General features: G+C 45.2%; 1 protein-coding gene across 1 annotated transcript in view; it reads right to left on the bottom strand.

Moving 5' to 3' along the window:
* The window catches only part of ITIH2 (inter-alpha-trypsin inhibitor heavy chain 2), a 37125-nt gene extending 25421 nt beyond the window's left edge, over nucleotides 1–11704 (bottom strand). Inside the window, exons 1-6 of the mRNA XM_059404056.1 lie at nucleotides 11513–11704; nucleotides 10075–10149; nucleotides 8474–8506; nucleotides 6467–6636; nucleotides 3725–3829; nucleotides 2823–2985 (exon numbers count right to left, since the gene is read on the bottom strand). Of these exons, the coding sequence (XP_059260039.1) occupies nucleotides 2823–2985; nucleotides 3725–3829; nucleotides 6467–6636; nucleotides 8474–8506; nucleotides 10075–10149; nucleotides 11513–11596 (630 nt within the window). The 5' untranslated portion in view covers nucleotides 11597–11704. The remainder of the gene's footprint in view (nucleotides 1–2822; nucleotides 2986–3724; nucleotides 3830–6466; nucleotides 6637–8473; nucleotides 8507–10074; nucleotides 10150–11512) is intronic.
* Nucleotides 11705–12777: the final 1073 nt, after the last annotated feature.

Below are 12777 nucleotides of genomic sequence, written 5' to 3'. Positions count from 1 at the left end.
ACATCAAGAAGGTAACGGTGGGGGTTAAGAGAAATGTTCTCTGTGATTCCTGTAAGGGAAATGTATTTCCAGTTGGGTGGCCCTTCTGATGGTGATTAAAAAGCTTTTGTGGAATAAACACAAGGACAAGGTCTAATATTCTGATTTCCCCTTATCTCTGGATAAGATCAAATCTCTTTAGAAATATATTTCATAGACGTTAGGGCTGGGAAGTACCTTAGGAATCACCCAGTCCAACCTTCTTTCACAGATGAGACACTGAAGGCCAGGAAACAGGTTCACCCAGAGCCCACAGCTGTGAGTGTTAATTCTGGACTGGAACTTGGGAAACTTGCCACTTTGTCCAACATTCTTGCTAATAAATGAAGACTCTGTCTTCTTTTAAAAACAAGGAATTCCTGGGGTGCTTGGGTGGCTCAGTCATTAAACATCTGCCTCCGGCTCAGGTCATGATCTCAGGGTCCTGGGATCAAGCCCCACATCAGGCTCTCTGCTCAGTGGGGAGCCTGCTTCTCACTCTCACTCCCCCTGCTTGTCTTGTGTTCCCGCTCTCGCTATGTCTCTCTCTGTCAAATAAATTTTAAAAAAATCTTAAAAAAAAATAAAAACAATGAATTCCTAAGAGCATGGGAAATTTAAGGATGAACAAAAATTTCAGAAATATAAGAAAGATTTATGTGCTACGTAGCATGTGTGTTAAAAATAATTATCTTCTCCTGGCGAGGATGTGGGAAAAGGGGAACCCTCCTACACTGTTGGTGGGAATGTAAGCTGGTGCAACCACTCTGGAAAACAGCATGGAGGTTCCTCAAAAAGTTGAAAATAGAGCCACCCTATGACCCAGCAATTGCACTACTGGGTATTTACCCTAAAGATACGGATGTAGTGATCCAAAGGGGCACATGCACCCAAATGTTTATAGCATCAATGTCTACAATAGCCAAACTATGGAAAGAACCTAGATGTCCATCAACAGATGAATGGATAAAGAAGATGTGGTATATATATACAATGGAATACTATGCAGCCTTCAAAAGAAATGAAATCTTGCCATCTGTGACAACATGGATGGAACTAGAGGGTATTATGCTTAGCGGAATAAGTCAATCAGAGAAAGATAATTATCATATGATCTCCCTGGTATGAGGAAGCTGAAAGGCAATGTGGGGGGTTTGGGGGGTAGGAAAGGAATAAATGAAACAATATGGGATCGGAAGGGAGACAAACCATAAGAGACTCTTAGTCTCACAAAACAAACTGAGAGTTGCTGGGGGGGTGGGGGTAGGGAGAGGGTGGTTGGGTGATGGACACTGGGGAGAGCATGTGCAATGGTGAGTGCTGTGAAGTGTGTAACCTGGCAATTCACAGACCTGTACCCCCAGGGCTAATCATACATTATATGTTAATATAAAAATAAAAAATTAGAAAAAAACAATTAAAAAATAATTATCTTCATGGACTCAAACTCAAATTCTTGGACTAATAGCATACAGCCTAGTCTCAAATCTTAATTGTTTCTTAGCTCTGTGTCCATCAGCAGGTTATTTACATATAAGTCAGGGCTAGTAAGATCTACTTTATAACTTGTAGGGAGGAATGAATGACCTATATTCTAGATACTATTCTAGAAATATTCTAGAAATATTCTAGAACTATTCTAGAACTATTCTCATATTATTAACTCAGCAGCTAAATCCTATTACTAACAACCTCAGCACTTGCATCATTGTAGGCAAGATGCCAATCACATCTATTTACCATGGGATTCATGGAATTGAGCAAGAGAGGGGCGCCTGGGTGGCTCAGTCAGTTAAGCGTCTGCCTTCGGCTCAGGTCATGATCCCAGACCCCTGGGTCTGAGTCCTGCATCGGGCTCCCTGCTTAGTGGGGAGTCTGCTTCTCCTTCTCTCCCCACCCCCACTTATACTTTCTCTTGCTAACTCTGTCTCAAATAAATGAATAAATTCTTAAAAAATATAAAAGAATTGGGTAAGAGAACGGCACACATTCATCAACACTCCCAGAAACACAGCCATGTTGAGCTGTGCAGAGCCTCCATCCAGAGCTGCAAGAGGGCACTGAGATCCGGCCCGTAACCCACCGCCAAGTCATGGGTCATGACACAGGGCTGCATTTGTCAGGACAAGGGCATCTTTTCCTAATTTTCACCAACGCTCCAGATGTGCCAGCAGGGGCACTGAAGAATTACACAGGGGCATGTACCCTGAGAGCGAGCTGATGCCACACAGAGGTCATGGGATAGAAGGTGGGTTCCATCGGTCTGATAAGCGCCTTTTCAAATTGGAATGAAAATGTCACCATGATCAATTATCCCCTAGAGTAGCCCCTGCTTGGGGGTCTCACCTTCCTATCTGTCAGATGGAGAGGCAGATTGGGAACATGGTGTGGCCACTGAGGCCAAGACTGCAGTGCCGTAGCTAGAGACCATGGGTCAAGGAGAGCCAGTGGCGGCTAGATACCAGGAGAAGCGAGGAACAGATTCTCTCCTGAGCCTTCACAAGTAAGACCCTGCTAACACCTGGATTTCAGACTTTGGTCCTCCAAAACTGTGAGAAAATGAATTTCCATTGTCTTAAGCCACCCAGGCTGTAATCAGCTGTGACAGCAAAGCTAGGAAATCAGGAGCTGAGCCCGCATTGGAGTCGGTCAGGAGGCGTCCTGGTGGACTCCAAACCCATCACCGTGTTGCTGGCTTGCACGCTCCTGACGCCACAAAGAGCGGAGAGCAGCAGCAGGTGTAAATCGGGGCCGGGAGCCAACAGTGGATGGGGTGACTGCGCGCCCTGCGAGTCCCGGCTCACCTCCAAGTGTCTGGCCAGCCGCCCCGGCTGCAGGTGGAGCCTGTGTTCGTAGGATCCCAGCCTCCTCCACTTCACTTCCTGGTAGTGAAGTTCAAATTGCACCTTCGCTCCAGGGGGGACGTTTACTTCGGTTTTGAAGTTTTCCATATCCAGAGCCCTGCTCCTAGAGGTTTAACCCCCCAGCATGAGTCAGCACGTGCACGACGGAGGGCAAGACCCCGCATCCATGCAGAGGGCACCCAGGCTTTTGTGGGCCATCGGGGCTGCTCAGGGGTTTACAAAAATGAAGAGGAGGTACGATCAAGATCACTGAAACTTCTAGGGAACCTTAATTCTACCAACAGTTGGGTGTCCTGTCCTGCCTGATCTTTTTCCTCCAGAGCGTCTTAGAGACCTGAGTGTTGTCTGCAAGAAGCTACCAGGGACGGATCCCTATTCCACACCGGGACCTTGACACATGTCATTTCTGACACAACAGCTCTGCAGAATGGATAGCAACACGCTCGTTTTCCAGACGATAACAAATGAGGCTACGAGATTACTAGTAACTGGCTCAAGACAATTTGGCCACCTAGGCGTGGGGGCGGGGCTCTAACCCAAACTGATCATTCCAGGGACAGCCCTCATTTCCTCCGCTGCATTGAAGGCTCAACCTATAGATTCTTTGCATTTTTGACTCTCTTCAGGAAGGAGCAATTTAAGATCCCATCAAGTGGAATATGTATTTCCAGTGTAAGCCCCTGTTTAAATACGTTACTTATAAGGTTCACTGTGATCATCGCTTGAGGTGTTTGGTTTTAAAGAGGAAATGGCAGATTATCAAACGAGGCTGTTTTGGGATTGGGAATTGCACGGGCGCAGCTAGTGGCTGAGACTTTGACCCGCGCTGGCTCAGCCCTTACCTCACCAGCCCGGCCGTCTTGCCTTTGGCTCTGGCCTGGGCGTAGAGCGCGCGACCCACAGTCTTCTCCTTAATGGAACTAGTGAATGTCGTGCCGTCCACAGTCCTAAACAAATGACAGGAGGCCCCTGAGTTGTTGGATTTTCCCAAGCAATAGTTTCAACCAACAAACGAACAAACAACCCAACCAGGTGGGTTTAGTGAATGCTGGTAACTATCATTGTGAACCTAGAAGAAATGAGAAGAGGGACATCTGCCCACCTCCTCGTCTGGATCCCCTCTTTCTGAGAGTGTCCTTTGAGAGACAGGCACCCGTCCTACAAGCTTCCCCCTCAGGCTCTGTTGATTGTGTTTAAAATTGTTCCTCATTTTTGAGTTTTACCCTTCAGATTAAGCGTTGTTCTTTTTGGGTAACCCTCGTGAATGACAAATATGGCGAGGAGAGGTGACAGATAAATCACCAGTTATCTAGCTCACGTTTTTTAGGAGATGATTCTAATAGCCCGGGGGCTCATACTCTCCAGCAAGGGTGGAAAAGAGTGAGGGAAGACGGAAGGAGGTGCTGGGGATCCCTCTGCAAATTTGTGTTTATCCTCTAACATCTCCCTTAGGGACCTCTGACTTCCCTTTGCAACTCCACTCTACCTACCTGATTTTAAGTGATGGTCATCTAAGTAATGATGGGCCAGAGCCATCAAATTACAGAATTTCAGAAGTAAAATGGACCCCATGGCCTTCAAATGGACAGGATCTCTCACCATGTGAAGAATGCTAGACGTTCTGCAGTGCGGGGGCTAATTTCCTGTCCCAAGTGCCAGAGCTATGCCTGGTGAGGCTCACTTGAAGGCCACCTCTTTCGATGAGAAGTCAGCGCTAGGAGATGGTGACTTGCTCAAGGTCACACAGTTGGTCAGAGATGGAGCTAGAAGTAGACCCCACATGTCTAGGTCCGTACTATTCCCATCACCCATACTCAGGTGCAAAGACCAAGGAGTCTTTGAAATAAAAGGAAATTGTCTTCAATGGGAGAATATTTGGAATCTTGATAAACAAAAGAGCAGAAGAAATATTTTGAATAGAAGAAATATGTTGTGCCATTCATAGGAAATTGCGATGATCAAGTTGGCTACCTTCTCTGGTCTTATCAATTCAGCCCAGAGTTAAGGGAGACCAACGTAAATATACCTGTTGTAATTCTATCTTATGTCACCTCAAACCTTCTATGACATAAGATGGAGAAGAAGAAAAGAATAAAGGAAAGCAGGAAGAAGCAGCATCTAGAATAAATTCTGATTATGTGGCTTCAAAATTAAAATGCATTATAACAGTTCTAAATATACTTTTTCAGACACAGTGTCATCTAATGCCACTACATAGAATCTCTTCTTTCTACATTTTCTTTTTTAGAACAGACTGCCTAAAATTTTTTTAAAAAACAAATTTCTAAGCCAATTAAAGGATACCAACTCAAAGTCACCTAATGCCCTTTTCCCACCTACTTGGTTTTGTTTAGAAAATATAGTTAATGTGTTCTGTAGTTTTCAGAGGAAGACGTTTTTAGAATCTATTCACAGTTATCGCTGGTTACCTTGGTGGATGAAAGACCAAAACAGATGAGAAGTAACTCAATCGAATGTCTTAGTAAAAAAAAAAAAAAAAAAAAAATAGCCAGGCTATATGCAGAGCCTTGTGCTCTGTTCTAGGTGACATGGACAGGACACGGCCAGACAGAGCACACTCTGGTGATGGCTGTGTAAATGGTCGGGGGTAGAAAGCCATCCAAATATTTGGAAGAACATAGGGTGTTTAGCTTTGATGCATAAAGCCACCGAGTGGGACAAGATAAGTGGCCTCACTTTTTAAAAAGCACTGGAGTGGCTGAAAAATATTTTTAATTATGGAAATCTTCAGACAAAAAAATAGAATAATAGAAGAAACCTCCATGAAGCCATGCCCAAACCACACCATTATGAGTACTCAGCCTGTCTCATTTCCTCTCTACCCCGTCTTCTCCTTCTTGATTATTCTGAAGCCAATCTCAGACAGCATACCATTTCATCCTCGAATACTTCAGTATGTATTTTGCAGAGAATTAGAAAAAAATTTTTTTTTTTTTGTGAGTGGAACCAGAGTCACTGGGTAGAAACGGAACAGATTTCAGTGAAGTATGAGAAATAATTCTAACAGACCTGTCAATCATTGAGTGGATTTCTCTGGAAAGGAGTGAGTTCATCATTAAGGAGATATTCAAGTCAAGCCTGGATAAGGCACTTGTCCTCGGTGTAACAGAGGAATTCAATCACTGGACAGATGATTGGATTTAATCAGTGATTCTCATGTTTTTTTTTCCCCATAGAGAAGCATATGACAGGTGACACGGAACAGCTCTGCACTCCCTATATGGTTTCCCATAAGCCATGACAAATTCATGTATTTCTCCCCGCCCCCCGCACTCTCTCCCCAACAAGAAAGCAGATTAAAATGCAAGTAAGTGTTGTTACCAGAGAGGCAGCTTGGTTGCTATAATTTATTAGACACCAGAAGCAAATCATTCCCAAATTCTGATATTTTGAACAGACACAAATCATGGGGATCCAGCCCATGACGATTCTTGACCTCCAGTGAGTCCACAGCTCTGAGAACCAGTGGAGCAGTTGGCCATTAAGGAACCTTCGAACTGTGAGGGGGTTGGAGTCTATGAGTAGAGCATACCCAGCTTCTAGTCTACATAGGGGTTACTCACATGGAAAAGTTGGAGATGAAGGCCCCTTTGGGAATCTGAACGTCAAACACCGCGTTCTGAGGCTCTGGGGAGTTGTTCACCACTTTGGTCTGGATGACGGTGCTGGCCATACGAGAAGTAATAGTGGACTGCACTTTATAGCTATAAAGAGTCACTTGATCAGCCTCTTCCTGTAATTGGCAAGAAAGCACAGGGGTCTCAGAGCAAAATTACCCATAATTCCACCACATATTTTGTTATGAGAGCATTATATCTTATTATGAATAATTCTCAGGCACTGGCAAGCATATAACTCGGATAGTATTAAACATTCTCTTAACTTGGGGGACGCCTGGGTGGCTCAGTGGGTTAAGCAGCTGACTTCAGCTCAGGTCATGATCCCGGCGTCCTGGGATCGAGTCCCACATCGGGCTCTTTGCTCGGCAGGGAGTCTGCTTCTCCCTCTGCCTCTGCCTGCCATTCTGTCTGCCTACGCTCGCTCTCTCCCCCACCCTCTCTCTCTGATAAATAAATAAAATCTTAAACACACACACACACAAAAACAACATTCTCCTAACTTGGAACCCTCCCTCCCAGGCAGAAGCCTGCCTTTGTTTTGAAGTAGCTTGAGATGCCCTTCAGCTCTGAGTCTAACATGCAAATACCAGTAGGAAATGGTTGTGGGACACAAGATTGGATTGAGAAAGTTCAGGAAATAACTTCAAAGGCAGGACCCTAAGCCAGAAGGAAGGAGAAGGATAGCAGGGTTTTAGGGGACCTTGGCTGTATCTCCAGCGGGGGCCAAGCCCAGGGTACAGCGGGGTGGAAAGACGCATGTCGACCCCATATTGCTCTCTTCCTCCCTCCACCTTTTTTTTTTTTTTTTAAATAATTTTATTTATTTATTTGATAGAATGAGAGAGACAGGGCATAAGCAAGGGAGCCACAGAGGGAGAGGGAGATGTAGGCTCCCTGCTGAGCAGGGAGCCCAACGCAGGGGCAGATCCCAGGACCCCGGGATCATGACCTGAGCCGAAGGCGGACACTGAACCGACCGGGCCACCCAGGCGCACCTGTTATGGTGCCATCTCCTCCCCATTCTCTTCTCCGTCCCCCAGTTAGAACACAGTCGGACACACTGACGGGAGGGCGCAAAAACTGGAACATGAAGGGAAAGTATCTTGTCGATGCCGTGACTGGTCCAGCTCTCGGGCCCTCCTTTGCGAATCTTTCTGTCCCGATTTAAGGCAGCTCTGGCCCAACCACCTGCAGGCCCTCACTGCGCTGCGAGGCGAGGTACCAGAAGCGCTCATCTTTCCGGGGACGCCTGAGCACCCCAGCGTCCTTCCGGGCGATGGCAGAGGTGACCCATCGGGTCTTGCTTTCTTCTCCAAAAGGATTTGCTTATTTCAATACTCGGCGTCATCCCCAAAACTCTGTCAGCCAAGCGCAAGCCTTTCAACCCCGTAACAGCCAGCTCACCTCAGACTAAGACCAAAGTCCAGGCTGAGTTACTTGGCCTTCCTACCCCTTAAATGCGTGCTTCTCGCGGTTTCTATTGAGAGCAGGAAGCCAAAGGAAAGCACTTTCTTTTGTGTTTTCTTCATGCAGGGAGGACTTCTTTGAACATCTCAGGGAATTGGACTGTTTCATGTTCAGAAACTCCTTTCCCACCCTGTCTACCCCTCCCCCCAAATCCTCTGGGTGTCATATTCCAAATTAAAATAGCTATATTGGAATGAATATGTACCCTTGGGTGAAACCTAGGTTTTTCGGCAAAACTTGAGAGGATAGAAAGAAAGGACACTTTTCAGTTCCTGGTGACATCTCTCCTAAGTATATACCATCTACTCTTTCATGCTGAATCTTAGCCACACTTCCAAACAGAATTGGGCAAGAGGGTGTTTCGAAAGTCAGGTAAATGCTCTCAGGGCTAGAGACAAAGAGGCAGCCGTATTGATCTCCTGAGAATAGGTAACAGGAAAATCATTCGGTCATCAATTTTTAACAAAACCAAAGTAAACTCACCAGCGTTTCTCCCGATTCTCCGGAAACACTTCTCTGTGGAAGGAAGGTAGACAATCATTTTTCAAAAGTGTATTACTTATTACCCAGGGGACAAAAACGGCTTCCTCTCAGTCCAAAAAAAAATTTTTTCCCCCTTCAACACTGAGCTACAATTCATTCACTGGAGCTGAGACATAAATGCCAAATGTTCTTGAAAACTATTTTCCCACTGGTGTGTTTCTTTGAATATATTTCTCAGCCACTTTGCGAGCACACCATTCTTTGATATAATACTGGAACATGTACTTTTAAATGAAAATATTCAACGGAACGCATGCTGAGTGGCCTATCTCCCCTTTCTTAGGTTTGACTGATTTTCTTATTTAGCTGAATAATAATCGGGATGCCCCAGGCTACCACAGGGCTCTGGACCTGCCATTTCCAAGTCCATAGTACATTTGTTCCCTCACCCCAGCAGTCATCCTTCAGATCTTAGTTTAGGGGGATTTTCTCTGTCAAGCTCTCTTACACCCACCCCCAAACTAAGGAAGCTTCTCTTATTAACTTTTCATGGCAGCTAAGCTCTTCCTTCCAAGCAAGACAGTGGGGAAGCCCGTCTGTCTCCTCCATTGGATTGAGCTACATGAGGGTAGGGATTTCGAGGCATTTTCTCTTTGGGGTGGCCCTGGACTGGCACAGGGCAGGCGTGTGGAAAATCCTGCACTTTCACTGCTCTGCTAGGAAATTATCCACGCAAAGGACTGTCCTCTAAGCATGGAAGGCTGAGTTGGGTTTCCAAGTGGGTGAACATCGAACGTCTGTGGGACTTTACCAGAGTAAGTCAGGTGCTGGATACGAGGCTAGCTAGCCTGACCTGACTTGGAGTGAATTGAGGTTTTAGGGAGTCTTATGTGACCTCGTGAGGTCAACAGTTGACTTCTTTTGAACTTTTTGAAAGTAATTCACAATGATGAAGCTTTCTCTCTTATGACTAGATGACACGAGAGCCTGCCCATTGGGTTTTTGTATTATTGGTCTACAAGAAACCAGGACTTTCAGAAAGTCCAAAATTCTCACCCAAACAAAAGAAGTCATAGGTCGGCTTAGTGTTGCTTCCATAAACACCCCCTTTCTCAGCACGTGGGCTCCATGGGGGGAGAAGCCACACCCTTCCTGGCCTCCTGGAGAACTGGCCCCCAAGAATTAGAGGCTGCATCCCTGCTGTGGAATGACTTCAGGACGCAGCCTGGAACCTGGCCCGTCTCTCTGCTCTCTGAGCCTCTCCCCAGGGCAGCAGTGACTGTCGGGGTGGGGGGGGGGTGTTGGGAGGAGGATGTGGGCTCAGTGGGCAGCATCTGCCACCACTGAGAGCAGCAATGCCCGCCAAAGAGGAAATCCTTCCTGATAAGACAGTGAACTCATCCCACCATCAGAGAATTTGAAGAAAACACATAGCCATCCATCCTTTAAGGAACTAAGGTGACCCATTCTGATTAAAAAAAAAGAAGAAGAAGAAGCTCCAAGAAAATCTAGCAGAAAGCATCTTAATCCTTCCCCTCCTCATGATCTCTTTCACGATCCCTTTCTTTTATTTCCCCCTTGGGGACTAAGGCTTGTTGTACCTGATGCCTCCGGTTCTCTGGCACAAACTGAAACTTGCCTGGGGCCAGTTCCACAAGATCTTCGTATTCTGCAAACTTAAAAAAGAAAGTAGGTTTTTAAAATTTCTACTAACAAAAAAGATCTAGAGGGAAGGAGGCGGGTAGGGACAGGCATAAGGGCATTCACTCTGTTTTTCTATCTTGTTTCCTATACCTTTGGGAAATCCTTTTTTTTTTTTTTTTTTTTAAATACAGTGACTTCTTTAATGTATTTATATTTGCTAGCTATGTCTCAGAGGTGAGTGCATGGAAGGTAGTCTCTTCAAATTTGTTGGATGAAGGAATGCACTTCTTAGTTTGCTGGAAGATGACGGGACTCAGAGGCTGCGGTCACAGTAACCCAGGGATCAGTAGGGTGTCTGGTAGACTGGTCTACTGGATAGACCTCGGCATCAGCAAGAGCAAGATAAATGTGTCCATAGGTCTCCTCCAGTTAAAAGTGTTGTAGAAAAAATGCTGCTGGGAAAGGAATACCAGTAAGAAGTGACTGAAAAAGCACAAACACGTTTGGGTGTCTTGGCTTCGATCCCCCATTCCGCCGGTGAGATTTCCAACACACTCTGGCGATTCTTAAGGTGTTGGAAAATAAGATCATGTCTAAGCAGACCGAGTGATTTTGTTTTTTCCTTTCCTGCAAATATGCCATCCTGTTCTTTGGCATTTCAGTGGGTAAGCCACTCTGCAAAGATTACAAAGTCTCTGCACTTCCTAGGATGTTCCCATAACACACGTTCTTTTTCTGGCATCGAAATAGCTTTGGCATGACTTCCAAAAGAAGTCCGTCCAAGACTTTCCTTATGTGGGGGATGGCCGCGGGCCCTAAGTGTAAACCTTGGGCTCCCTGGAAAGAATCCCTGCACTGTGGCAGCCCACTGGCCATCTCTCCTCCTTAACAGCAATCTTGAAAGTGTCCTGATGACAGGACTTACTGCTCACGTAGGTAGGAAAGACAATGGTTCTTTGATAACGACTTTTCTTAGACTCATCGCGCAAGAGTGATAACAATGTGTCATCCTTGTCACAGCTAATAATTATTAAGTGCTTTCTAGTGCTTGCATTGTGCTGGGAAGTTTACATACTTTAATTTAATTCCCCTAACCCCCCCCCTTGGGTTTGATCAATTATCCCCATTGTTTAGGTAAGGAGTAGGCAGCTGTGTTCCAGAAATGTCGCACTGCGGGCCAGTCCATAGAATCTGACTGAATTCTCATGCAAAACCCATTAATGCTTTAAACGGTAAATACATGTTGCAGTAATTAGAACAACGAACACTCCTGCTTGAGTGAATTTTACCATAAATTTCCTTTCCCCACAGTACAAGGTCCTCGAACAGCAATAGCCACAGGCTATCCGCTGAGCCTGTGTAGAGGCCCACAGCAAGTTTTCCGGGAGTACTTACTTCTGGAAGTCCACTGGTGGGGATCTCGAAGCCCTGTGTTCCAGAAACAAAGACGCAGAAGAGAAAGCACATGAGTCGATTCATTTTGCCCAGTGGCTTTGCCAAGCTCCCCGTGCGGGGTCCCGGCAGAACTCCGCTCCTCGCTGAACCCGGTTTTAAGGAACAGCAGAAGGGTTCGTGTTTTAAAAGAAGAAAAAAAGAAGAAAGCCCTCAGACTTTGTTCAAAAACAGGACAAATATTTGTTCTGGAGTTCAAACTTGAGCTGTGGGGGTGGATCCGCCACCCGGAGGTTATCCAAACAGCCAAGCCAGAGGTAGGCCCTGGGCTGTGAGAACAAGTCAGGGTCAGATGGATGTGCTTCCTTTGGTTTTTGCTGATTTCTGCTCCTCTCAGAGTCAGAGCGACCCGAAGATCGGACCCAAGTGGGAAACTAGACAGGGAAACAGAGTCAGAGAGACAAGGGCCAATGGGCAAAGTTTCTGGAAACCGAAATCCTTCTGTTTCGATGAAAGCAGGAGAGGTTTAGCGAAAGGGGAAAAAGAAACTCTTTGGTGTTCTGAGCAAAGCTGGCGTTTCCCCTCCTCTTTGATAACTAAGCAGCTACTGCCCTAGAGAACTGGGCAGGCAGCTGGGCAGGACACGAAGACCTGCTGAAGAGCGTGTGTCTGAAACCGAGAGTCACGCTGGAAAAAATTAAGAAACACTGAGCCGAAAGGTCACTTCTCTTAAAAAGAGAAACCAAGCGATCCGTTTTTGTTGAGGGTGCCATTCCTCATCTAGAAAATTGGAGAATTTCATATAAAAAAAAAATTCCTGGAAGTAGCAAAATTGTTTAGCCGAACAGCAGGGTACAAAGTGAACCCACAAAATCCAAAAAGTGACAACTCTCTTTATTAGTTAGTGGTTGCACCAGAAATAGGAAGAAGAAGTCCTTTTTTACTGGTTGTATCAAAAACACACAGGAATTTAAGTCAGGGCAGAAATTTATAATAAGAAGCATCTTAAACTCTGGTAAAAAGAAGGAAGCTATGCATAAATGGAGAACTGTATTCTTAAAATACTAATTGTTAATGCTGATAGTTAAAGGGGCTAATAATTAAATCATCAGCTAAATTTATATATACTTTTAAATTTATTTTTTAAAATCTTTTAAATCTTTTTAATTTTTAAAATCTTTTTTTTAAAGATTTTATTTATTTATTTGACAGAGAGAAATCACAAGTAGATGGAGAGGCAGGCAGAGAGAGAGAGAGAGGGAAGCAGG

The sequence above is a fragment of the Mustela nigripes genome, chromosome 6 (assembly GCF_022355385.1).
Source record: "Mustela nigripes isolate SB6536 chromosome 6, MUSNIG.SB6536, whole genome shotgun sequence".
NCBI lineage: Eukaryota > Metazoa > Chordata > Mammalia > Carnivora > Mustelidae > Mustela > Mustela nigripes.
Note: the sequence above shows the minus strand (reverse complement) of the source record. Positions and strands in the feature narration are given on the sequence as shown.